This window comes from Palaemon carinicauda, chromosome 1 (assembly GCF_036898095.1).
Source record: "Palaemon carinicauda isolate YSFRI2023 chromosome 1, ASM3689809v2, whole genome shotgun sequence".
Lineage (NCBI taxonomy): Eukaryota > Metazoa > Arthropoda > Malacostraca > Decapoda > Palaemonidae > Palaemon > Palaemon carinicauda.
In genome coordinates this window covers 269243457-269270451 of record NC_090725.1, presented here as the reverse complement: position 1 = coordinate 269270451, position 26995 = coordinate 269243457, and the positions used below count along the sequence as shown (strand labels likewise).

Here is a 26995-nt window from a genome sequence, read left to right as displayed (position 1 = left end):
AGGTTGTTGGTGAGCTGGAGCGCTGACAAGATGGATGAACGTCAGCTACCGAGGCCAGACGAGCAATGAGACCTATGGGCCGCCGATCAGCGAACCTGCGATTGACGAGAAGACCGATGTGTCGGCGATCGGTGAACCGGGGATCGATAAGCTGGCGAACAGCGCTGGGCTGGAGAACAGAGGGTTGGTGAATGGCGTGTTGGCGAACAGAGAGTTGGAGATCGGCAAGCAGCCAAATGAAGATCATTGAATGGACGATCACCAGCAGGGAAGGATCACGAACGAAACCTTGATAGCAAGTCCCCAACCGGAGTTCATTGATGAGCAGGGAAGTCAAGAGAAACAAGTGAAGATCAAGAACCAGACGAGCTAGGAAGATCCTCTGAACAGGAGCGCTGCAAAGACAAAGCAGACAAGCCAAACAGTCGTCTCTTCACCGAGGGCGAAGGAGCGTGACTAAGGAGAAGAGAAGGGCAAGCTCGACGACCACTACGACGAGCCTCCCCAGGGTCAGGCACAGCTGCTGGCCTCCGAAGAGGAGTCTCTATGAGTGGTCTCTCTCGTGAACGAGAGAGGTGGTCACTCGCAGGAGAGACATGCCTTGGACTTTGCTCCACTCCTGAAGGATCAGGAGGGGAAGCACAGTCCTCGGCGGCAGCTGAAGGAGGAGAGAAAGAGGCAGGAACAGAGTCCACTGGCAGGGCAGCAAATGAAGCCTCAGAGACGACCATTTCGACCAGGGCCAAAGGGTCCACCTCTGCCTCTGACTTGGAAGGTGGACCGGGCAATCTCAGAGACAGCCACAACTGAGAAAGAGGAGAAAGAGACAAGGTCCCCCTCAGGGGGAGGGGCGAGGCCGCCTTGCAAGGGAGGCAACATCGTTTCTCAAGGACCGAGTTTGACCAGGAGTTAAGGGGCCAATGCTACTACTCGACGGAATCGCATGGGGGCCCGCTCGAGTAGAAGCTTCCGAGGAAAGTCGGGGGCAGAAGAAGCAGCTTTGGTTTTCTTCTGCTTTGAAGAAGCGTTCAAAAGAGAAGAGTGCCTTTTAGACTTCTTTTTCTGCCGTCGCCCAAACTTCCCAATGGGAGGCAGACCACTCCCAACACTCAATTCACTTACTATCCACATCAAACCATTACCCACTACAGGCCAGACACAAACGGTGAGGATCAGTATCCTCAGAAGACAAGAAAGTACCGCAGGAGTGGCAATTGGGTCCAGGGCAGGTACGCATGACCGGAAAGAAAGGGCGCCCACACACTCCCACACAAACTAAAAGAAAAAGCAAAAAAATATTAACAATGGCAGTCCAAATGGAGAGGAGGAAGAGCAGTGACCACCGTTCTCCATCCGAGCCAAAATCAAACCGAAGCACAGTCACAGGTGTGCGAGTGCGAAGGGTAGGTACTACGGCTCCCGCTAACTAGCGGGATGGGTAGTTAACCCTCGCTAAATTCTAATGGATCATCCTTTCAGCTTTGCCAAAAGTAATACCCCTATAAATAGCATAGATTTATATCCCAGTTACAAAACTAAAGAAATTTACACTATGAAGGTACGTGAATCAGTTTAAGTACACAACAGCCAAAAGTAGATGGTATCATAAAATATCAAGAAAATATGAGAAAATCCCTTATTCACCTATTGTAAGGGAGAAGAAAGCCAATCCCGGCAAGTACCAGTGCCATATAAATGAGATTCCAATGATCTTCTGGTGGGGATATGTGCCTTCCTGGACCATCATGTTCATCATCATCGTCATCATCAGCCCCAAATCTGTATTAAGTCAAGCCACAATTATATCATAATTCATCCATTATTAGCAAGTTACAAACACTTTTTATGCACCTCATTAGTGAGAAGTGAAAAAATAAGAACTAAAAGTTATAAACTGTTAGTATCATGATTGTAAAAAATATATTCACAATAATCTTTAAACTAACTGACCTTCCATATGACTCCATACTCATGGCTATTACTTCAGATGGCTTTTGGACTAGCTTGGATATTCAGGAACACTATGTGGCAGGTCCAGTTACTTGAAAGAAAAAAATAAATTTCAATCAGAAACAGAATAATTAATATTTAGGAAAAAATTGATTCTTGCAACATAATAATGCAAAAGGTTAAACACGGTTAAAGCAAAATAAATACAAATTGATGAAATAAATTACATATCAAATTGGAGCATAGTACAGTACCACAAATGCCTAGAAAATGATCTGTAAAATATAAATACGATAAATTCCTAAGATAATTTGTATTTTTCCTAACTATACAAACCCGAGTCCTTTACTACAGGAGATGGATAACAGCCAAGGGCTGGAATACGGAAGTTAAAACTTTAAACGAGGTGTAATAAACAACAGGGTAGTTACCTTCCGGTGAGAGCAAGCAATTGCCGCCCCCCCCCCCAACACCCCACTGTAGCTCACTATAACCCCACTTGGATTGCAGCCGGGAATTAAGTTGGGGGCTAGTGTTGGTGGGAAGCTTTTTGTAAAGGACTCAGGTTTGTATAGTTAGGAAAATGAGGTTGATTATCTTTAGATCAAATCCATCTTGTGAGGTTTCCAAGGATGTACCCAAAGAGAGGGGGACAAAAATGAAAAGGAAAAGGCCAGTCACTCTCCCGTTGTTTTCCGCCCTTAGCCCTTGATCTACAGATAATGGTCCCATTAGAGAGCTGAGGCAGCTACCCCAGCTGCTAAGCAGCAACCACAAGTCCCAAGGTGAAATTATCCATGGACCTGTGAGTCACATCACACAGGTAATGGGCTGTAGAGGTGGTCTGTCGTTTCCAGACACCTGCTCTAAGAACCTGCACCACTGAGAAGTTCTTCTTGAAAACTAGGGAGGCAGCAACATCTCTAACGTTGTGAGCTTTCACTCGAGGCCTTCCTTCAGTAAAATATTCCAGGGAATGGGATAGTCTTCTCTGAGCCAAAAATAAATGATGTTCTTGGAAATTTTCTTCTTAGCTCTTTCTATGCTGATGAACAAATTTTGCAGTTGAGGCCTGAAAAGCCTAGTACGTTTCAGGTAGCATCTCAACGCCCTAACAGGACACAGTAGGAATTGATCAGGGTCCTCAGTTAGCCCCTGCAGACTTGAAATCTATAAAGATAAAAAGTTTGGGTCTGACATCAACAGGTTCTGAGTCTGAGCTACAAAATGAGGAATAAAGCCCAGACACACCTCCCCCTACCCCCTTGAATGGGTGATGTCAAATAAAAGTCTGTGAAGCTTGTCCACCCACTTAGCAGAAGCTAAGACCATGAGAAACCCATCTTTAGGGTAAGGTCCCTTTCAGAGGCATGTCTCAAAAAGTTCAAAGGGAGTCTTCTTCATGGAGGCTAGAACCTTAACCACATTTCAAGCAGGAGGACTAACCTTGACTGGAGGGCAGGACTACTCAAAGCTTCCTATCTTCTTCTTCAGCTTATTACCATTTCTATGTGGGATCACCGTTTCAAATAAGCCTTTTCCATCTATTTCTGTCTTGCGCCTCTGCTTCACCGATTCCCTCCTCCCTTTTTGGTCTTCCCCTTCTTCTTTTACCTTGAAATTCAACTTCCATATGCCTCCCCACATGATCCTCCTCCCACCTCAGTAGATGTCCATAATATCTCAATCTTCCTTCTTGCACTTTCATTGATATTTTCAAAACCTTTGTTGATCCTCTGATGTAGTCATTCTTAATTCTATCCTTTCATGTCACTCCAGACATCCACTTAAGCATTCTCATTTCTGCTTCATCGATCTTTTCCTTATTAGTTTTCCTTAGGTTTTCTGACTCTGTATCATAGAGCATTGCTGTTCTTATGACTGTCTTGTGGAATTCTTCTTTGAGTCTTAGATGCAATCTTGTCACAAAGGACTCCAGAGGTAGCTCTCCAGTTGTTCCAGCCTGTCTGTATATGGTGTTTTACTACTTCTTCCATACTTCCACCAGCATTGATTATGGATCCCAGGTACTTAAACTTGTCTACTCTCTTTATTTCTTCTCTAATCAACCTAGTACTTTCTCTACCGTCTCCCTTATTGGTGGAACACATGTATTCTGTTTTGGACCTAGTTATTCTCATTTTCCTGTCCTCCAGTGCTCCTCTCCACCTCTCTAGCTTAATTTCCAGGTATTTCCTTCTCACAACACACAAAACAATGTCATCTCCATATAATATGCTCCATGGCACTGCCTCTCTAACTTCTTCCGTCATAACATATATTACTATATTGAAAATGAATGGACTAAGTACTGATCCCTAGTGCAATCCTACTCTCACCTCAAATCCTTCCGTCACTCCAACAGTGCTCCTCACTTGGGTATACACCCCGATACAACTGTTGCACATAATTTTCTAGGACCAACTTCTTTCTCAGACACCTCCATACTTCTTCTCTCGGGACTCCGTCATATTCCTTTTCAAGGTCTATAAACACCAAATGTAGATCCCTTTGCTTTGGCCTGAATTCCTCCAACAGTTGCCTCAAACAAAATATACCATCTGTTAATCCGCTTTCTTTCATAAATCCCATTTGCTCTTTTCCTATTACAACCTCTTCTCTTGTTCTGCCATCCATTATCCTTTCCAATATCTTCATGGTGTGGGACACCAGGTTGATGCCCCTGTAGTTACCGCACTCTTGAACATCCCCTTTGCCTTTGAAAATTGGGATCAATATACTCTCTCGCCACTCTTCTGGTATCTTTCTTTGTTTGAGTATCTTTAGCATTAGATCATATAAGATATTCACCCCCTCGTCTCCTATGTTTTCAATGCTTCCACAGGGATCAAGTCTGGTCTTGTGGCCTTACCATTCTTCATCTTTTTTCAGTGCATATACTACCTCATGCCTAGAAAACCCCATTACCACGTCCATGTTCAGCTCTCCGTCTTCTCTTACTAGTCTTTAATTTTCTTTATTTAAGAGCTGTTCAAAGTACTCTTTCCATCCCTTCAAGATGTCTTCTTTTTGAAGTACCACACCATCTCGGTCTTTCATTTGCTTCGTATGAGCAACAAAATTTCCTGTAAAGAACAAATGTCTACCATGTTAAGTCTGAAGACTTGACCCACAGCCGAGCGATAGCGTTTTACCACAGAAACTGAGTAGAATTTCTCCTTACAGAGGTAGTAAAAGAAATCCGCGATCACTGGAAGAGAGGCCTGGAGTGGAGATATTCCTCCCATGACATCAACCATAGAATACAGCCCACTTGGCCTAGGAGACCGCTGTCGAGGACTTTCGAAGGTATCCAGACTTCCGGAGTCCCATCTCCTGTGAAAATCCTCTCTGAGAGAAGAGATGCTGGATAACCTCCACATGTGAAGACGCAGGAAAGACACAGCGCTGTGAAAGATCCTGATGTGGAGGTGCTGAAGATGTAAAAGTTCCTGCAAGACACTTCTGAAAAAAACTGTAGAAGATCAAGGTACCATTCCAGATGCCACCACATTGGAGCTATCAAGGTGTTCATAAGGTTGGGTGTCTATCTCACCCTGTTGATTATTTTCCTCAGTAAGCAAAACAGAGAAAATGCATATGCGTCAAGTCCATCCCATATACAGTATGTTGAAACCCATCATTAAGCGCAGCTAACGGATCTGGCATCGGAGAGCAATAAACAGGTAACTTTGTGCTTAGAGACGTTGCAAAAAGGTCAATTGTTGGAGAACCCCACAAAGTTACTACTGTACTCCTGTCGCTATATGCAGATTCAGAGACCATTCTCCAACAATTATTTGAGTCCTCCTGCTCAACTTGTCTTCTAGAACATATCTCTTGGCCGGAGTGAAGAGGGCTGAGAGAGAAATTGTATTTCTTTCTGACCATTCCAGGGTCTCCACTGTGAGGTGACACAGGCGATGGGACTTTGTGACCCCCTTTTTGCAGATCTAGGACACCATGGTGGTGTTGCCGCTCATCAACACCACTGAGTAACCTTGAGGAGAGAAAAACCACTGCAGGGCCAACAAGGCTGCTGGTCTTGCCAATCTATTACTGACTATATTCCCGAGGCCACGTGCTGGTCCAGATGAGCTCCCCACCCACTGGATGACATGACCATGAAGAGTCTGAACTCTGGAGGAGAAGAAGACAGAGAACAGTCATTTTTTAGCTTGGTCAGGTCAGACCACCAAAGGAGATCTTCCACAGAGCTTGATCCCATAGGAACTAGGAATTGAGGATTCTCCTGATGCTGGAACCATGATGGCTTGAGTTCCTCAAGCACATCCTTCCTCTAGGAATTATCATAGTTGTTCTAAGGAAGCCAGATGGCCAAGCAATCTTTGCCACTGAAGAGCTAGGAAATGAGGCCGTTTGGAAGTGCCACTTTTAAAAGCCGTAATATCCAGTCGTCTGACAGGAAAACCTTTCCTTGGAGTGTCAATTATCATGCTTATATAGCCCAGGTTCTGGATCAGGGATAGGGCAGACTTCTCCCGGTTTATCAGGGTCCTCTGGTCCCAAAATCACAAATTTCAAGTAATTTGTATTTTTCCTAACAGTACTTACCTCGAACTACTTTCTTAGGAGTATCTCGGATCTCCTCCCAACCGATCAGAATTTTGTGTAGTTTACCCTACTCCCGTTTTCTATGCGGGGGAACCTCTGGCGGAGTGATACGCGCCAAGAGGCGACCCGGGGTCAGAGAGCGTGCTCGCTCAGGTCTCGACCTCCAGTAAGTTTTAGATAGATAGGTTTCTACGAAGTCCTGTAAGGCACTCGGGGCAGGATGGGCGGGCCATAACCCGAAAGTAGTTCGAGGTAAGTACTGTTAGGAAAAATGATATTTTGATTATAGAATAAATTTTTGAATATACTTACCCGGTGAATATATAATAGCTGACGTCTCTGACGGCTCGACAGATTCCAAAAACTCGCGAGCGATCGCCATGAAGGTTGCGGGTGTGCCCACCAGCGCCGACTATCGGCCAGATACCGCATATACATGTAAACAGCCTCAGTTCTTCTCATTCCGCTGGGTCTCTATCGGGGAGGAAGGGAGGGCCTATAATTTATATATTCACCGGGTAAGTATATTCAAAAATTTATTTTATAATCAAAATATCATTTTTAAATATTAAACTTAGCCGGTGAATATATAATAGCTGATTCACACCCATGGTGGTGGGTAGAGACCAGTATTAATACAATATAGGCATATATGCTTAGAGTTTTTGACAGTTATATCATAACAAAACCCAAATAAATATAGGTACCTGGTAAGGAAGCTGACTCTGACGATTACTCTGCCTTGTTAGTCCGCTTTCCTCACGAAGCCCAGCCATCCTCTTAGGATGCTGAAAGACTCCCAGGAGCTGAAGTATCCAGGGCGACAACCCATACAACAGGACCTCATCAAAACCCTTAATCTGGGCGCCCTCAAGAAATGACATTTGACCACCCGCCAAATCAAAAAGGATGCGAAAGGCTTCTTAGCCTTCCGTACAACCCAATTAAAAACATTTCAAGAGAAGATTAAAAGGATATTGGAATTAAGGGAATGTAGTGGTAGAACCCTCACCCACTACTGCACTCGCTGCAATGAAAGGACCCAGTGTGTAGCAGTCCTCATAAAGAGTCTGGACGTCTTTTAAGTAAAATGAAGCGAACACCGACTTGCTCCTCCAAAAGGTCGCGTCCATAATACTTCGTAGAGATCTGTTTTGCTTAAAGGCCACGGAAGTTGCTATAGCTCTTACTTCGTGCGTCTTGACCTTAAGCAAGCAACGATCTTTTTCACTCAAATGAGAATGAGCCTCTCGGATTAAAAATCTAATAAAATACGATAAAGCATTTTTAGACATAGGCAATGATGGCTTCTTAACTGAGCACCACAAGGCCTCAGATCCACCTCGTAAGGATTTTGTACGAGCTAAATAAAACTTAAGAGCTCTGACTGGACACAGTGCTCTTTCAAGCTCGTTGCCTACGATCTCTGACAGGCAAGGTATATCAAACGACTTAGGCCAAGGACGAGAAGGCAGTTCATTTTTGGCCAAGAAACCAAGCTGAAGTGAACATGTGGCTTTATCTGTAGAAAAGCCAATGTTCCTACTGAAGGCATGGATCTCACTGACCCTTTTAGCCGAAGCCAAGCACACTAAGAAAAGCGTCTTGAGGGTGAGATCCTTCAGGGAGGCTGAATGTAATGGCTCAAACCTGTCGGACATTAGGAACCTTAGGACCACGTCTAAGTTCCATCCAGGAGTTGCCATACGACGCTCCTTAGAGGTCTCGAAGGACTTAAGGAGATCTTGGAGATCTTTATTATTGGACAGATCTAAGCCTCTATGTCTGAACACAGACGCCAACATGCTCCTGTAGCCCTTAATAGTGGGCGCTGAGAGGGAGCGAACAATTCTCAGATGTAGGAGAAAGTCTGCAATTTGAGCTACAGAGGTACTGGAAGAGGAAATGGATGATGACTTGCACCAGTCTCTAAAGACTTCCCACTTCGACTGGTAGACCTTGATGGTAGATGCTCTCCTAGCTCTCGCAATCGCTCTGGCTGCCTCCTTCGAAAATCCTCGAGCTCTTGAGAGTCTTTCGATAGTCTGAAGGCAGTCAGACGAAGCGCGGGGAGGCTTTGATGAAGACTCCTTACGTGGGGCTGCCGTAAGAGATCCATCCTTAAAGGTAGACTCCTTGGAACGACTACCAGCCATTGAAGTACCTCTGTGAACCACTCTCTCGCGGGCCAGAGTGGAGCAACCAATGTCAACCTGGTCCCTTCGTGAGAGGTGAACTTCTGCAGCACCTTGTCTAGGATCTTGAAAGGTGGAAAGGCATAAACGTCCAGGTGAGACCAGTCCAGCAGGAAAGCGTCTATGTGGGCTGCCTCTGGATCTGGAACTGGAAAGCAGTAAGTCGAGAGCCTCTTTGTCAGAGAGAGTCGCAAAAAGATCTATGGTGGGTTGACCCCATGTCATCCATAGCTTCTCGCACACAGTCTTATGCAACGTCCACTCCATGGAGATGACTTGTCCTCTTCTGCTGAGGCCGTCCGCCAAGACATTCAGTTTCCTTGCACAAATCTCGCCAAAGGAGAGATGTTACATGCCTTAAATGGAGTTCCTTCTGATCCGTGGATCAAAGACCCGAGCCTTCCAGACTGTCCAGTGGAGCTCCCTAACCCAAATCCGATGCATCTGAAAACAACACATGGTTTGGGTTCTTGATCGCAAGAGAAAGACCTTCTCGAAGTCTGATGTTGCTGTCCCACCAAGTCAGACATGTCTAGACTGAGTTGGAGATTGGGAAAGAGATACTCACTAAGCCCTTCTCCTTGTTCCAATGGTTTAGGTGAAATTGGAAAGGGCATAGGTTGAGTCTCCCCAGAGAGATAAACTACTCCAGCGATGAAAGAGTTCCCACGAGGCTAGTTCAAACTCTTACAGAGCAACTGTTTTTCTCTTGCAAGTGAAGGACTTTTAACAGAGCTTGTTCCATTCTTGCGGGAGACGAAAAGGCCCGAAAAATCAGACACTGTATCTCCATTCCCAAATAAAGAATAGTCTGGGATGGGGTACTGTACTGTAAGTTACGACTTCTCTACGTTCACTATGAGACCTAGCTCCTTGGTTAGGTCTAATGTCCATTAGAGGCTCTCCAGACAGCGATATAATGACGACGCCCTGATTAGCCAGTCGTCAAAATAAAGGGAGGCTCTGAATCCTCAAAAAATGTAGAAAGCTTGCTACATTTTGCAAGGGCCTTGTAAAAACAAGAGGAGCAGGAATGAGGTCGGAGTACAGTGCTTGACATTGGTACATTACTTTCCCGTCCACATACCTCAGATGTAGTTGAAAGTTTGGATGAATCGGGATGTGGAAGTATGCATCCTGAAGGTCGAGAGAGACCATCCAGTCGCCTTCCCTTAATGCTGCCAAGACAGATTTGGTAGTCTTCATCGTGAAGTTTTTCTTGACAATGAACACAATGAGCGCACTTACATCTTAAGTACTCCTGCAGTGAACGTGGCTGTTGGAGCCATCCCTGATAGCCTTGTTCATGCATGACATAATTGTACAGCAAAACTTCAAACGCTCGAAAAAAACTCCTAACAGGAGATGGTCTAGCTCTGAAGCCGACCATAAAATCTTGGAGCGTCTCATGGCCAGGCGACGGGGAGAGTCTATGAGGCTTGAGAAGTCTCCTTGGGCAGAGGCAGGAACTCCCAAGCCGAGAACTTCTCCCGTGTCATACCAGACGCTCGCTCCATAAGCCAGTTTAAAAGGAGGGAAAGCAAAGGCTGTCTCCCCCAAACTCCTCCTGGTGATCAACCAGTCGCCTAGCAAACGTAAAGCTCTCTTAGAAGAGCGAGAGAGCACTAGCTTAGAAAACAACGGCTTCGAAGTAGCTAGGCCTAGTGTAAACTCTGACGAAGGCGAACGAGGAGCAGCAGTTACAAAATGGTCCGGACAAAGATCCTTAAAAATCAGCATGATTTTTTTAAAGTCCATAGAGGGCTGAGCAGCTTTAGACTCCTCTCCGTCTGACAAAATCCCCAAAGGAATATCAGTAGGAGGGGGATCAGCAACTTCCTCATCTGAAGGAACCTCGTCCGACAATTGCCGAGTCTCATGAAAAGGAGAGACCTGCCGCGGTGGCAATGCTTGACAAGCAAAGTCCACACGCAAAGGAGCAGCAGTAGCAGTCAAGGAAGCGACGTCATGTCGCTGCTGAAAGGACTGACCAGCAACAACAACAGGAGTTGATGGACGCTCGATGTCAAGTCGAGACTGCCTTGACTGCCTAGATTGAGCAGTCAAAACAACCCTTGACTGCGGTGCTTGACGCTCAACGTCAAAACAAGGCAACTGAGCTGGTTGGCGAACGTCCTGAACGTCAACACGAGACTGCGGCAGCGGCTGAACGTCAACACGAGGCTGCGGCAGCGGCTGAAAGTCAACACGGGACTGCAGCGAGTGAGGATCCAAGTCACGTGACTGACGTGACAAACTACCGACATCACGTTTCATAACGTCAAAAGGACGAGTAAATGCTCGTTTGGGCGGCTGACGGCCAGAGTCTCGTTTAGCATAACGGCGACTCGAAAGCGAAGGTTCATCGTGAACCTGCTCAACGTCATACTTCTCCATAAGGGAGGCAAGCTTAGTCTGCATGTCCTGCAGGACAACCCATTTAGGATCAACGGGAGTCGGAACGGGCCGAGACGACGGTAACGTCTGTGTTGGCAAAACATTGCCTTTACCGCGACCCTCGGACCCCGTGTTACGCTTGCGTTTAATAGGCGAACCGTCTTCCGACGACTGCAAAGGGTCAGAGCTGTCCCCATGGCTACAGCCAGGACGCTGGACCTGTCCTGAAGGGACTGACTTCCGCTTTAAGGGTCTAGAAACTTTGCTCCAAGGTTTCTTTTGCGAGAAGCCTTCGGATGACGAGGAGAAAACAGCCTCGCTCGTCTTATGGTAGGGGCGATCTTGACGAGACACGCCCGATACCACAGAGGGAACGTCTGTTCGTTGGTTAAAGCCTCTCGTCCCCTTAAGTCCTACGACATTACTTCTCCCTGGTGCAGGGGAGCCTGAAAGAGGTCTCGGACTAGGTGAACGACAAGCACGAACAGACGAACCCTCGGTCGCAACACTTAAAACACTTTGCGCACTTATCACTTTATCACTACGATTTTCTGTTTTTTGCACTTACTTCACTGATATCGTATTTTTCAATAATTTCACATTAGGCATGAATAAAACTGATTTCTACCTGAAGCACGCAATTCTCCCTTACATCAAAAGGTTATAATTGCGAAATGAGTCGTATAATGTAAGCACATTAGTACATGCAAAAATCAGTAAACATATATATCGAATAAAACGGAAATATATAAAGTTAAAAAGGATCAGTGACTGGGGAGGAGACTAAACACTAGTTCATTAAAGACTACGTTTTCAATCTCTCACCGTACAGTGCCTTGGGACGATAATAAAAACTAAAAACGTTTTATCCTTTCTCCCCGTACAGAGACTTGGGACGAGAGTAAAAAACTTAATCGAGAACAACGTTACTCGCTCCCAAACTCCTTACTTGGGACGAGAATAAAGATCGGATCGTTCTCTCTTCCTCTCTCTCTCTCTCTCTCTCTCTTGTCACACACAAGAGAATTTCCCACTCACCCTTCGTCAATAAACAGGTTATTTGACCAAAGGAAAAAACTGAAAGGACTAAGAAATTAAAAATTAACAAGTTCCTTTAAATTAGTATTTAAAACACTTCAGTTTGAAAGAAGAATGAACAAAACGTCAAAATCGATTTACTCTTTCTGCAAAGTGAAACCGTGATTCTCTCTTTCTCTATCGTAACGATAGAGCGCAAACTGCGTAGCATAAATAAACCAAACGTTAGTTCATCTTTGAAAAAACAGCACGAAGACTATTCAAAGAAAATCTTTCATAAAATATTTTCTAAAAAATATTCATTTCATAACTCTTACAGAGCAAATGATTTAAACTTAACGAAAATAAAAGTTGAATGGGCTCAACGTTGTTTAACTTCGGTTTCCAAGTTAGGACCGCCTACATCTCGGAGGTAAAGGCCGCATATAAACAAAACATAAAATTTATCTTGATGTTTAGTATAAATGGAAAGCTAATCGAAGAGGCCTAATAAAGGCGGGAGAGATATAAAATATATAGAAGAAAATCTATAATTATCAACAATAATTTATAACGTGATAAAATAATTACTAAAAGCCTAAAACACACTTCCGTACACTGAGGGAAGGGTCGGCCATCTTTACTCTATGGAAAAACCAGAGATAAAAAAGCAAGGGCAAAACACTTTTACTCTTCTTTCAAAAGCATTTCTTTTGAAGATAGTATTGAATAATCCAACACGGCAAAAGCAATAAAACCAAAACCAAGTACTTCACCAATTCGGTAGAAAACTCGAGGTCATAAAGCGAGTGGAATCGACTTGTCGATGAAACCGACAGAGAAGAACTGAGGCTGTTTACATGTATATGCGGTATCTGGCCGATAGTCGGCGCAGGTGGGCACACCCGCAACCTTCATGGCGATCGCTCACGAGTTTTTGGAATCTGTCGAGCCGTCGGAGACGTCAGCTATTATATATTCACCGGCTAAGTTTAATATTCAAAAATACAAATTACTTAAAATTTGTGATTTGTTCCAACACGGAGTACTTACCTAGAATTACTTTCTTAGGAGACTTATACTTTAGGAGGTGGGAGTGGCCTTCCGGACCTAGGGACCGTCGACGAAGAGAAAAGAGGAACCTAGATAGGAGGCTAGGTTCTGCTGACCCCAAAAACAGAAACGAGAAATAGGGAAAACTACGCAAAAAACTATCTTAGTGTCTACGTAACTCACCTCTGTAAAAATCCTTGGAGGCGTATTCTTTCACTGACAGTGTATGCCATGGAAGGTGAAGGATTCAAGGGTCATGTAGGGGAAGGTGATAGTGGGTGAAAAAGTTAAGGAAGGAACCTGTGTCTCTTGGACTTACCACCCACGGCTTCCCCGGGGCTACACCTTAAATCTTCTGGAGCGCAGAAATGACGGGACCAAGAGAGAACCCGTCCAAGGATTTTCTCGAACATTCCTTTAGGTAGTGAGCCGTAAAGGTAGATGGTCTTGACCACGTACCTGCTCTCAGGATCTGGCCCACTGCCATGTTCCTCTCGAAGGCCAACGAAGTACTCAGACCTCTAATATCATGGGGTCTAGGCTTTCCCGGAAGGGAGACCCCTGAACTGTCGTAGGCTCTCATGATTACCTGCCGCAGCCAGAAGGAGACCATATTCTTGGAAACCGGCTTCTTCACCAGTCCTGAGGAGATGAACAGACTCTCGGTCTTAGGGCGGAGTCTAGCCGTCCTCTCTAGGTACTTCGGTACTGCCCTGACTGGGCACAGTAGCAAGTCCCTCGGGTTGTCCGACCGCAGGATTGCTGACCCTGAGAACCCTTCAAACCTAGGGTCCCAAACAGCTGGGTTCTGAGTTTTGGCTACAAAGGTGGGTAAGAACCTGAAGGTAGCTTCTCGCCACCCCTTCGAGTGTGAGACCTCGTAAGACAGCCCATGAATCTTGCTTACTCTTTTTGCCGACACAAGGGCTAACAGGAAGACCATCTTGAGGGTGAGCTCCTTGTCTAGGATATCCTCGAGAGGCTCAAAGGGAGGCTCCGAAAGCATCTTCAGCACTCTAGCCACATCCCACTGGGGCACTCTAGTGGCCTGGGGGGGACATTACTGTTCGAAGCTTTTGATGAGCATCGAGATATGTCTGGAAGCACCTAGGTCGATGCCCTTTAGGAGGAAGACTTGGCACAACGCCGCTCGAACTCCTTTGATGGCTGGAATGGACGTGCTCACTTCGTCCCTAAGATAGACCAGAAAGTCTGCTATCTCGTGAATGGAGGTCTCTAACGGCCTGATGTTCTTCGAGGAGAACCATTTTGTAAAGGTAGCCCACTTTGCTTGGTATACCGCGACTGACGACCGTCTTAGGTAACCTGACATCCTTGCTGCGGTCTTCGACGAATATCCTTCCTTCCTCAGGAGACGCTCGATAACCTCCACGCGTGAAGGCGGAGGGACCGAGGGTTTTCATGAAACCTTTGGAAATGAGGCTGCCGGAGAAGGTCTGGCCTGTCCGGAAGTGGCCAAGGTGGAAGGCGCGCCAGTTCCTTTAGGTCTGCGAACCATTCCCTCTCCGGCCACCAGGGTGCTACCAAAGTATCCACAGGTTGTCCGCCCGCCTTACCCTGTTGAGGACCTGTCTGAGCATTCCGAAGGGGGGAAGGCGAATACGTCGAGATTGTCCCAAGGATGTTGAAAGGCGTCCTCGAACACTACTGTTGGATCTGGCACAGGAGAACAAAACACGGGAAGCTGTGCATTTAGTCTCGTGGCGAAGAGGTCTATTACCGGAGAGCCCCACTTCAGGATGATGGTCTTGGCCACTCCTGGGTGTAGGGACCATTCCGACCCTACAACTTGACCCATGCTGCTGAGGCCGTCGGCTAGGACGTTCCTCTTTCCCGGAATGAATCTGGCTGTGATCTTGATCTGCTCCTCCTCTGCCCTTTCCAGGAATTCCATTGTGAGACTGCACAGTTCTCTCGACTTCAGTCCTCCCTGCTTTTTCACGTAGGCCACCACCGTGGCGTTGTCGCACATCAGAGCCACGGTGTTTCCCCGGAGTAGATGGACAAACTCTCGGCATGCCCTTTGCACGGCCATCAGTTCTTGCACGTTTATGTGCCGGCTCCTCTCCTCGGCGTCCCATTTTCCTTTTGCTGTCTTGTCGAGAAGATGGGATCCCCAACCCTCCTTGGATGCGTCCGTGAACAGCAGCATCTCCGGAGGGTCGACTGCGAAGGGCATTCCCTTGAGGGTGTTTGCTCTGACGTTCCACCACTTCAGGACCTCCTTTGTCTCTGGGGACACCGGGACTTTCTTGTGCGGGGAGTCCCCCTGGTTCCAGAGCTCCTTCAGGTTCCACTGCACGCCCCTGAGTTTAAGCCTCCCCTGGGGGACTAACTTTTCCAACGACACGAGATGGCCTATCAATCTTTGCCAGTCCTTGGCTCTCCTGGGCTGGCCCGACAGGAAGGGCCGGAGTATCTGCTCTAGGTTGTCCAGTCTCTCCGCGGAGGGGAAGGCTCTCGCCAACCGGGAGTCTACAACCATCCCTAGGTAGGTCATCCTGGTGGAGGGTATCAGCTGAGACTTCTCCAGGTTGATGGTGATACCCAAGACGCTGCAGAACCGCAGAAGTTTCGCGCCTTGATCCTTCAGTGCTCCCTCTGAGGCTGAAAGCAACAACCAGTCGTCTAGGTACCGAATCAGGCGGATGCCCTGTTCGTGTGCCCAGGCTGAAACTATTGCGAAGAACCTCGTGAAGACTTGAGGAGCTGTCGACAGTCCGAAGCAGAGGGTTCTGAACTGTAACATCTGGGTACCCCATTTTACTCTTAGGAACTTCCTGCTGGAGGGGTGGACAGGGATCTGGAAGTAGGAGTCCTTGAGGTCTATGGACATCATGAAGTCCTCTTCCCTCAAGGCTGCTAAGACCGACTTCGGGGTGTCCATCTTGAAGACGGTCTTGCACACGAACTTGTTGAGGGCTGAGAGGTCTATGACCAGACTCCAGCCCCCTGTGGCTTTCTCCACCAGGAAGACCCTGCTGTAGAACCCTGGACCCGGTTTACTTGACTGGCTCTACTGCCCCTTTCGCGAGCATGGCCGAAACTTCCTCCAGCAACGCTGTCTTTTTCAAGGGGTCCTTGGGCGCCAACCACTCCGCCTGCTGGTCCGGGATCAGAGGGGCGGCTCCGCTAGGAAGGGCAACCTGTATCCTTCCTTCAGTACTGCTACGGTCCACGGATCCGCTCCGTGGTCCCACCATGCTTGCCAAGAGTGTTTGAGGCATCCCCCTACCTGAGGCTTCAGCAGGAGTAGGGGGCCTCCCATCCTATCTCCTTTGAGAGGTGCGGCTGGAGCGTCCTCTCTTGGAGTTAGAGTAGGATGGTCTGAAGCTCGCCTGAGGAGCCGAAGTACCCCTACGGGAGGGCTGCGAGGGCTGGTGCCAAGACACCGACGGGGTGTCCCTTCTGGGCTGGATCGGCGAGGCGCGGGGAGGGTGAGAGACATCCGAAGAGGGTCTCCTATGGGCAGGCCATCTTGCTGGAGGGGGTCTGGGCTCTCCTGCATCCTTAAGTTTCCTGACCCTCTCCATAGTCTCTTCCACTGCCTTCAGGGGGAACACCGACTCGCCCCACAGGGGTAAGTTCCTTAAGGCTCTTGCTTCTCTGTCTGGTAGTCTCCTGACCAGCTTACTCAGGACTGTGTCTCTCTTCCACAGGACCCAGTTGGCTGCCTGAGAGAGGGACTGGTACGATAGGAACTTGAGAGCCTTCCCCCCCCCAAGCTAATTAGTTCCCTCAGCAAGGTCTGGTTCTCGGGGACGGAGAGGTCGTGAGAGGCCTGAAAGCCTACTAACATGCAGGCCCACCAGTCCAACCATGATGATGCGTATACCAAATCCAGGGCCATATCCTCCATCATGGAGGTTTCCGTCGGAGAAAAACACACTGGATCGGAGGATGTCCTATCTTCAGCGGCTCCCTGGTTCAGGATAGCAATCGCTGGCTCAACCGTAAAGGACCTGCGCGGCGCCCCTCCGGGAGATAGCTCCTGTGTCTTAAGTCCCAGGAGTAGTTTGGAGGCGCTCTGATTCCTGGGAGCGTCCTCCTGGCTGGCTGTGAACCTATCTATGTGGTCCATACCCAGCCTAACGTCCCTCGCCAGGGGAAGAGCCAGAGAAGGCCTCTGTTGCACAGGGTTATCCACTAGCCTGCTAAGCCCGGAAAGCCAGGCTTCGTCCGTCGAGGGCTTCGGCTCATCCAGCCTATGATGTCGCCTGATGAGGGCTAGGACCTTCCTATAAGTGGAGACCTCGTCCGTCGAACATTCTCCTCCATCCACGAGGCCTTCGGCCGACTGGTCCTCCGCCTGAGTAGGTACGTCTAAGACGCAGGTCTCCGCTTGAGATGGAAGCATCTTTCTCTCGTGGCGAGCCCTTGGCGGCTCGACTCGCTGAGCGGGCAGCCCCATTGGCATCAGGGTATCCGTCATGGGCCTACCCCCTCCTGCGGGGATCCATGTGGCTGCGGGCTTCCCCGTGCGAACTGGTTGACTCTTACGTTCAGGGCGGCCCATTGAAGGACCGGAGGCCGGGACAAGGCTGCCAGTCCGAAGGGGCAACTCTCTCCGCTGGGCGGATGAAGTCGGAACCTTCGCGGCCTTATGCCTGTCAACCCAGACCTGATGCGAGGACTTCCGTCGATGCTCGGGCCTGCTGGAGGGGCCGTACCTCGAGGATGGAGAAAGAGCTCTCGGGAGCCAGCCAGAGGTACTCGGGGCTGCTGAAGCTCCTAGGAGGTGGCTGCGTGGGATGGTGACTCGCACCCATTCGTCTTTTGACAAGCGGCTCCTCCCGTGTTTCCTCCTGGGGGATCTGGAACATCTCCTGGCATGGCAAGATTGGGAACGGGAATGGGACCTCCTCCTGCGTGACCTCTCTCGTCTCCTCTTCGAGTCCCTCGAACCTTCGTCCTCCGAGGAGAAAGAGTACGACCCAAAAGAGGAGACCGATGACTGGTAAGAACGTGCTGAATGGTACGAATCGTCCCGAGTTGCTGATGGCTCTTCGTGCCGGTCCGCTGGTGAAGACGGGCGGGAGCGTTGCTGAGGGCGCCGGGGGAGAGCGAGGCACTTTCCTACGGGTAAACTCCTCCTCCAGTCTCATAGGCGACCTGAAGGGCGTCCTCGGCGGCGACCACGCAAGGGGGTCCGAACTCAGTGAATCCTCCATCTAGGCATCTCCCCCGGCCGCTGACGTACCTGAAACGCAGACCCAGGAAGCGGGAGAAGAGGATGTAGCGGCCTTCCCCCACATAGGATCGTCGGTAGAGACGGGACCTGCTGGCACCAGGACCTCTTCTCCCGAACACACTCCCGTCCCTCCCTCAGGCCCCCCACTTGCCTGAACTGACACAACATCCCCACCAACAGACATCACAGACTCCTGGGGAAGAGCAATGGGCCGCTTCCCCGCAACGGTCTTACCTCGTCCCCTACTCTGGGTAGGGGAAGGCGGCAGAGAAGCTCTCTCCAAAGAGGCATCGGGCGAAGCAAGAGGCGAGGCAATGCTCGGCTTCTTCGGCGACCTCTTGGTAGCCTTCTTTTTGGTGCCGTAGCGCACCCACTGAACTTCATTCCAGGATTCACACTCCGGACACGTGGCAGCAGGGGAACACACACTGCCCCTACACGATGAACTCAAGGAGCGGGGGTCGACTTCCGGCTTGGAAAGAAAAGCCCTACAAGATTTAACGGCCATAGGCCCGGGGCAACGACGGCGATGCTCCATAACGAACCAGTAAAACACCACAAGACACAGGAACACAGAGGGAAAAGGTAGGATAAGGTAAGGTATGAACACAAGAGGACCACGTGGGGATCGCGTGGGACAGAAAGGGTCGGGGGACACAAAGGGTCGCACTGGGTAAGGAGAGCACGGCGAGATGTTATCACGACGCGACCAGAAAACTTACTGAAGGTCGAGACCTGAGCGAGCATGCTCTCTGACCCCGGGTCGCCTCATGGCGCGTATCACTCCGCCAGAGGTTCCCCCGCATAGAAAACGGAGGTAGGGTAAACTACACAAAATTCTGGTCGGTTGGGAGGAGATCCCAGATACTCCTAAGAAAGTAGTTCGAGGTAAGTACTCCGTGTTGGAACAAATAACAATTTAAGCATGTCCCTATGTACAAAAAATATCTATCGAGACACTGTTAGAATAAGGCAGTCGTCTCAATACCTTAACAATCTGATCCTGTTGAGATGTACCCAGGATGATACTGTACTATTATTATTATTATTATTATTACTATCCAAGCTACAACCCTAGTTGGAAAAGCAAGATGCTATAAGCCCAGGGGCCCCAATAGGGAAAATAGCCCAGTGAGGAAAGAAAATAAGGAAATAAATAAATGAAGAGAACAAATTAACAATAAATCATTATAAAAAAGGCAACAACGTCAAAACAGATATGTCATATATAAACTATTAACAACGTCAAAAACAAATATGTCATATATAAACTATAAAAAGATTCATGTCCGCCTGGTCAACAAAAAAGCATTTGCTCCAACTTTGAACTTTTGAAGTTCTACTGATTCAACTACCCGATTAGGAAGATCATTCCACAACTTGGTAACAGCTGGAATAAAACTTCTAGAGTACTGCATAGTATTGAGCCTCATGATGGAGAAGGCCTGGCTATTAGAATTAACTGCTTGCCTAGTATTACGAACAGGATAGAATTGTCCAGGGAGATCTGAATGTAAAGGATGGTCAGAGTTATGAAAAATCTTATGCAACATGCATAATGAACTAATTGAACGACGGTGCCAGAGATTAATATCTAGATCAGGAATAAGAAATTTAATAGACCGTAAGTTTCTGTCCAACAAATTAAGATGAGAATCAGCAGCTGAACATCAGACAGGAGAACAATACTCAAAACAAGGTAGAATGAAAGAATTAAAACACTTCTTCATAATAGATTGATCACTGAAAATCTTAAAAGACTTTCTCAATAGGTCTATTTTTTGTGCAATTGAAGAAGACACAGACCTTAAATGTTTCTCAAAAGTAAATTTGCTGTCGAGAATCACACCTAAAATTTTGAAAGAGTCATACAAATTTAAAGAAACATTATCAATACTGAGATCCAGATGTTGAGGAGCCACCGTCCTTGACCTAATTACAATCATACTTGAGTTTTGTTAGGATTCAACTTCATACCCCATAATTTGCACCATGCACTAATTTTAGCTAAATCTCTTTTAAGGGATTCACCAACCCCAGATCTACATTCAGGGGATGGAATTGATGCAAAGAGAGTAGCATCATCTGCATATACAACAAGCTTGTTTTCTAGGCCAAACCACATGTCATGTGTAAATAGTATGAAAAGTAATGGGCCAAGAACACTACCCTGTGGAACACCGGATATCACATTCCTATACTCACTATGGTGCCCGTCAACAGCAACTCTGAGATCTATTACTTAAAAAATCAATAATAATGCTAAGAAACGACCCACCCACTCCCAACTGTTTCAGTTTGAAAACAAGGGCCTCATGATTTACACGGTCAAAGGCAGCACTAAAATCAAGATCCTTGTAAACACCTAAGGAGCTGTTGATAGGTCGAAACAGAGGACCTTGAACTGGTGTACCTTCCCAAAAGGTACTTCCTGGATGCCGGATGAACTGGGACCAGAAAATATGCGTCCTTCAGGTCTAACATGAGCATAAAATTGCCCGCTCTGATGGCTTGAATGACCATAGCCACTGTGTCAATCTTGATTTAAGTTTGCCTGACGTACAGGTTCAGGGTTGGGAGGTAGATGACAGGTCTCCAGCCTCCAGTAACATTATTTACAAGAAAGAGTCAGTTGAAGAAGCCAAGACACCCATTCTCAATCTACTGCAGGGCACTCTTGTCAATCATTCCCTGAAACTCCTGCAGAAGTGCTTGATGTTTCTGGGACCCTTGACGATAGGATGGTGACATCGTTGGCGAAGGAATTATATGAGGGGGAAGCTGGTGAACGGGAGGAGGTACTCGGATTGGAGGAACGGACAGTCCAGTCCTCTGCCCCACGGAATGACCACCCCTCCAATTCCTCTGTAGGCAACACCCCAACTGGCGGTTGGATGGGGGGAATGCCCATCCTAGCAGAGAAATCTTTCTTTTCCTTTCCCTCTCCTTCTCGTGTAACCTTAATCTTGGAAAAAGAGGGTTTCTTCAGGACTGACTGAGTTGGAGCTAGACCTCGCTGAACTGGTCTCCTTGACTGAGGAGTCTGTCCTGAAGATCTGGGTTGGGTCAAAGTAGAAGGCTGAGGTTCCTTAAATGACACCTCTCTCTTCTCCATAATTGCTATCACTTCTGATGCAAGGACTAGAGCTTTCGGATATTCCAGAATATACATCAGGAATTTATCGGAGTTCAAGTGAGGGTAGGACAAGAGCTGGTAAAAGGCGGGCGAGATCCGTCCCATAGGACTTCCACCACCCACTTTCTGTGCTGTTTCACTGCCACATTTTCAATGGCTTGACAGTCATCTCCCCACTTCCAGAAGCTGGAAGAGGGGAGTGCCGCTCTCAATGACCCCTTTCTCCCATCCAACGTCTACCGCACTTCCTGGTGCAATTAGATTCGAAGTGAAAGGGGGGAACATGGTGCCTGCGTTTTCAACAGTATTCTCAACGTTCTGCAGGAAGTGTCGTGTCTAAAATTTGTGCATTCCTGTCCAAAATGACTGGAGAATTTTCCTGGAACTAAATTTAGACTCTTTAAAATCCAGTTTGCCATACTGGTTTACAGACTGATGTATTAGGTAGCTACTGCCTTCACTTCCAAGAGAATCATTATCATCTCCAGATTAGACAAATCCAAAGACAAAGCAAAGTACACTATTGCTCCCAACTACTAGTCTATCCAGATTGTTGTGCACAGGCTGGCTATAGCCACAGCTTCCATGGCTGTACACTTCGATGCTAAAAACAAGGTGCCCTAGTACTTGAGCCTGTTGCTGCATCTTCACTGCCAAGAGAGGGATGGAAGAAAGGTCTTGATAGAGAAGCTTGAGCGAAGTAAATTCTTACGCCCAGAGAACTCGCAGCTCATCCTTATTAAAGCACCAGATGCAAGAAATGACCAAGGAAGCTCAAGGAAGAGTCTCAACTCTTGATGGGCAACAAAGCATCACTCAGCCGCCATCATCCCACCCATAATGGGTTGGGGAAACTTCTCTAAAGTCATTAAACTCCCTAATAAGGGACAATACCTTAAGGAAGGTGGATGCTCTCAAGGGTTTTTACTTTCCGCCAGCAGTGGACCTAAATCATAGGTAGATGGGTATACCCTGTCCTGAGATTCACTGCCTTTGCCCCAAAGGGAGGTCTTGGATGGAACTATGGTGTGTTCATCCTTCCGTAAGTTGGTACTCCACAGCAAAGGAAGTCGGAGATCATTCTTTTGAAGTTAAGGTGATTTTTCTTGTCTTACCTTCTGAAGTCAAGGCTATGTTAGGTAGCCAAGACTCTGAAGGGCAAAAGGGGGAGTGAGACACTGAACGATCTGAAGGATCATTCTTCAAGTGTCTATCCTTGGAAGAGGAAGGGCTAGGGTGAGAACTTCTCCTGCACAAAGAAAACTAAACACACTTGGAGACACATGTTCCTGTTCCTTCTCACGATGGTGCTTAGGGGACTTTCAACGGGAGGTACGATCTCTCTGCTTGGAAGGGTCTTTGAAAACTGACCGGTCTAGATCCATGGATAAATCCTGCGACTCAGACCAGTCTCAGTGTATTGGACTATTTCATTGGTTGGACCTATGATGAGACTCGAAAGGAATATGTAACAAAGCTTTGTATGAGTCAGGTTCACAAGGTGCAAAAGGGTCACGTTTTCTCTCACTTTTAGTTCTTTCATGATAAGGCTTCACATATGACCTAACACTAGTAGCCTTCCCAAGAGATAAACAAGTCTGGAGATCTGTCTTGTGACTGATTGCTTGGTACCAGAAGGTAAGGGGATTAGGTACTTTACGTCTCAGAGCATGAAACAGAACACAATCAGGGAGACTTGAGAGTGTGAGGAGACTTTGCCTTCAGAGAATGTGAACTAGACTATCTAGTATTTAAACATTCAAGTAACTGGGATAGTGGATGTTTAGAACAAGGAGGCGATTTTGCGTGTTTCAGTGACCATGTGCGTGATCACGATTATGTGTTTGCCGGTGAATATGTGGGTGCTGGTGGTCGATTGAGTGCCGGTGGTCTTGTGCATAGAGGTGATTGTGCACATCTCAGAGCACATACGCATCCCAGTGATCATGGACGTGGAAGAGTAGATGACCCACGTCCATGTTAAGACAATTGTGAGAGTGGCGGTGATCGTAGGGATAACAGTGATTGTAGAGACGATTGTGCATTTAAGGATGAGCATTGAAGCAATCGTGATCATGGAGGTGGGCACGGACATTGTTTCAGGGATTGTGGACGTCTTGGAGATTGTTTTCATGCTCATGCTGGTGATCGTACTTGTGAAGCATGGTTTAATGCAAATTGCTGAGCTCATGCCAGCGGAGGACCATGAGCAGACTTCTTCATATATGCGTATGGGGAAGGTTCTCTTTACTCATGAGAGATAAACTATTGGAAAACTCAGCAATCCCAGGCGGCTTCGTCAAGGACACAGTAATGGGGGAGGTATAGCCCTCTACCCCAGGTAAGTAAGGACAAGGCATTGCAGTAATTTTATTTTTATGTATTTGGTTCCAAATTGTCTATTTTCCACAATTCTGTCTTCTCTTTCTGGAATGTTGAGCTGATCCAAAGATTTGCGACTTCCCTCCCATTTCCATGTGGTTTTGATATCTGTGCTGGTTTGTCCAAATGTGCCAAATGGTCTGTGCACTAATATTTTAGAAGTTTCAGATGTTCTTGCTGGAAGGCTATACTGTAGATGGAACAGTGTGAAGAAAGAAAAACTTATCTGGAAGAGTGAACTTGCACATATTGCCAGAACATATTGTTTTATTAGCTGCAGACTTCAATGAATACTTTGCTTTTTAAATACAGTAGCTGAAAATCAATGTTGAGTGTGGTAAAGACTGGTGTTAGCTGTGAGTATTCATGAAAGAAGGATGTAGAGTCCCAAACTTTAGCAATTGATTCATATTGTCACATTTGTGAGTGAAAAACAATATTGAGGGGTTCTGATAAATATACTTTGATTCATACTGTTACTGTTTGTATAAAATTTAGTGCTTCAAGTTCATTGGATCGAAGATTGTTGACGCTAATTAGCTTTACTGATACAGGTAAACATTAGGTTGTGATATTTTTCTGAATAATTTAACAAAAATATGGAGTCTTCATTATAATATAAGTGAGATTTTGATGGTATAGAATTATTGATAAAATTGGTTTAAGAATAATTTGAAAGTACAATTATGAATGAACGGACTTTGTATGTGTGTAGATACTATAGGTAAATAAAATCCCCCAAAAAACAAGTAAAAGCAAGTTTAATTTTGGTCCATCTTAACCCACCCAACTACAGCATCTTTCCTTGGGGTAAGTGGAGGATTTTAGGTTATGTTGTATAACTGTGTTTGTATTCCGGGTGAATATGCTTCTCAGGCATATCTTACTATGCATCAGTAGAACTTAAAACCTAAAAAATACTGGTTTCCGACACTTACATAGGCCTAAATTAATCCAAATAATTATTAATACACTGGGCACACATCTTTCTTCTCCAAAATGATTAAAGGCTACTTTTGAATATTAACTCGTGTTCTTTAAAACAATGGCCTGAGCTGCTTAATACCAACCATGCACTGTAAAACTTAGATATAAGAATTTTCTCTAATAATACTTGATACAGACGATTTATTTTTTGTTCCTTTGTCAAGACTAGTTACGCCTATGAAAGGACTTACAGCTTAGTTTATCCATTCATTAAAAACAACAGTAATGTTCTCTACAGCATTATAGAAATTAGACCACAATTTACAAGATTAAAATGTACAATCTTTCCATCCTTATGCCACTAACATGCAATACTTACGTTTGAAAGCTCACATTCTTCTGAAGAGTTGTTGTCCAAATACTTAAGTCATAGTTGGTTGTCAAATTGTCATTCTGAAGGACCACAGCAAAACAAATGCAGAAACTCGTTCTGCAAGATCAGTTCTTTGCACTAATAATGTGTTTATTATTATTATTATTATTATTATTATTATTATTATTATTATTATTATTATTATTATTACTTGCTAGGCTATAAACCTAATTGGAAAAGCAGGACGCTACAAGCCCAGGGCCCCCAACAGGTAAAATAGCCCAGTGAGGAAAGAAAATAAGGAAAAATAGAATATTTTAAGAACAGCAACAAACCAAAATAAATATTTCATAATTATATAAACCCCAAATAATTTAACAAAACAAGAGGAAGAGAAATTAGAAAACTGTGCCTGAGTGTATCATTGAGCAAGAAAACTCTAACCCAAGACAGTGGAAGACCATGGTACAGAGGCTATAGCACTACCCAAGACTAGAGAACAATGGTTTGATTTTGGAGTGTTCTTCTCATAGAAGAGCTGCTTACCATAGCTAAAGAGTCTCTTCTACCCTTACCAAGAGGAAAGTAGCCACTGAACAATTGCAGTGCAGTAGTTAACCCCTTGGGTGAAGAATTGTTTGGTAATCTCAGTGTTGTCAGGTGTATGGAGACAGAGAAGAATCTGTAAAGAATAGGCCAGACTATTCGGTGTATAAGTAGGCAAAGGGAAAGAGTAGTAACCAGAGAGAAGGATCCAATGTAGTACTGTCTAGCCAGTCAAAGGACCCTATAACTCTCTAGCGGTAGTATCTCAACGGGTGGTGGCCAACTTACTACCTGGTAAATCATGTGTTAGTAACATTATCACATCACTGAGTGAATGACAACCCAACTAGCATCCAATCTAGTATTGCTAACAAACCAATTATTACAAAATATCCAGGAAAATTTAGCTGGGTCATATTGTAAAGCTATATTAGAAATTTCATATTTCTTTTTTTTACTAATATCTCTCCATTTCCCTTCATAAAACCCAAAAGGGGTTCCAGAACATACATCATATAATCTTTAATGGAATAAATATGAGTCCCCAAATTTATTAAAAGGGTGTAAACTAGACCTACAGAAAAATGTCAGACACTTAGTCTTTCCCCTTTCCGTACCTATAAGCATTTTTATTCTAGAATAAGCTTATATCCTATTAGCCTTTTCCTAATTCACTATTTTCCCATCATTATAATTTCAAAATGCTCTGACCTTTACCTACGCAATAGCCTTTTATTGCTTCTAGGTATTTTTAGATCCCCATGCCTCTCCCAACCACATTTCATGAGCTTTATATATATATATATATATATATATATATATATATATATATATATATATATATATATATATATATATATATATTCGTGTATTCGCATTAAACATTTCAACTTCTTCCACGGATAATAATTCAAATCTGATACCAATCATTTGCACAATTCCTAGTTTCTTGTTCTCTCATTATGTAATTCACAAACTATATATATATATATATATATATATATATATATATATATATATATATATATATATATATATATATATATATATATATATAGGTGTGTGTGTGTGTGTATATACTATATATATATAAATATATATATATATATATATATATATATATATATATATATATATATATATATATATATATATATTCGTGTATTCGCATTAAACATTTCAACTTCTTCCACGGATAATAATTCAAATCTGATACCAATCATTTGCACAAT

The 26995-nt window shown here is 45.6% G+C and overlaps 1 protein-coding gene and 1 pseudogene across 1 annotated transcript in view; both read right to left on the bottom strand.

The window, feature by feature from the left end:
• The window catches only part of Ent3 (equilibrative nucleoside transporter 3), a 119690-nt gene extending 94373 nt beyond the window's left edge, over positions 1-25317 (bottom strand). The window contains exons 1-3 of the mRNA XM_068390420.1: positions 25224-25317; positions 1951-2041; positions 1645-1779 (exon numbers count right to left, since the gene is read on the bottom strand). Of these exons, the coding sequence (XP_068246521.1) occupies positions 1645-1779; positions 1951-1973 (158 nt within the window). The 5' untranslated portion in view covers positions 1974-2041; positions 25224-25317. The remainder of the gene's footprint in view (positions 1-1644; positions 1780-1950; positions 2042-25223) is intronic.
• Positions 3476-4832, bottom strand: LOC137639116 (uncharacterized; annotated as a pseudogene).
• Positions 25318-26995: the final 1678 nt, after the last annotated feature.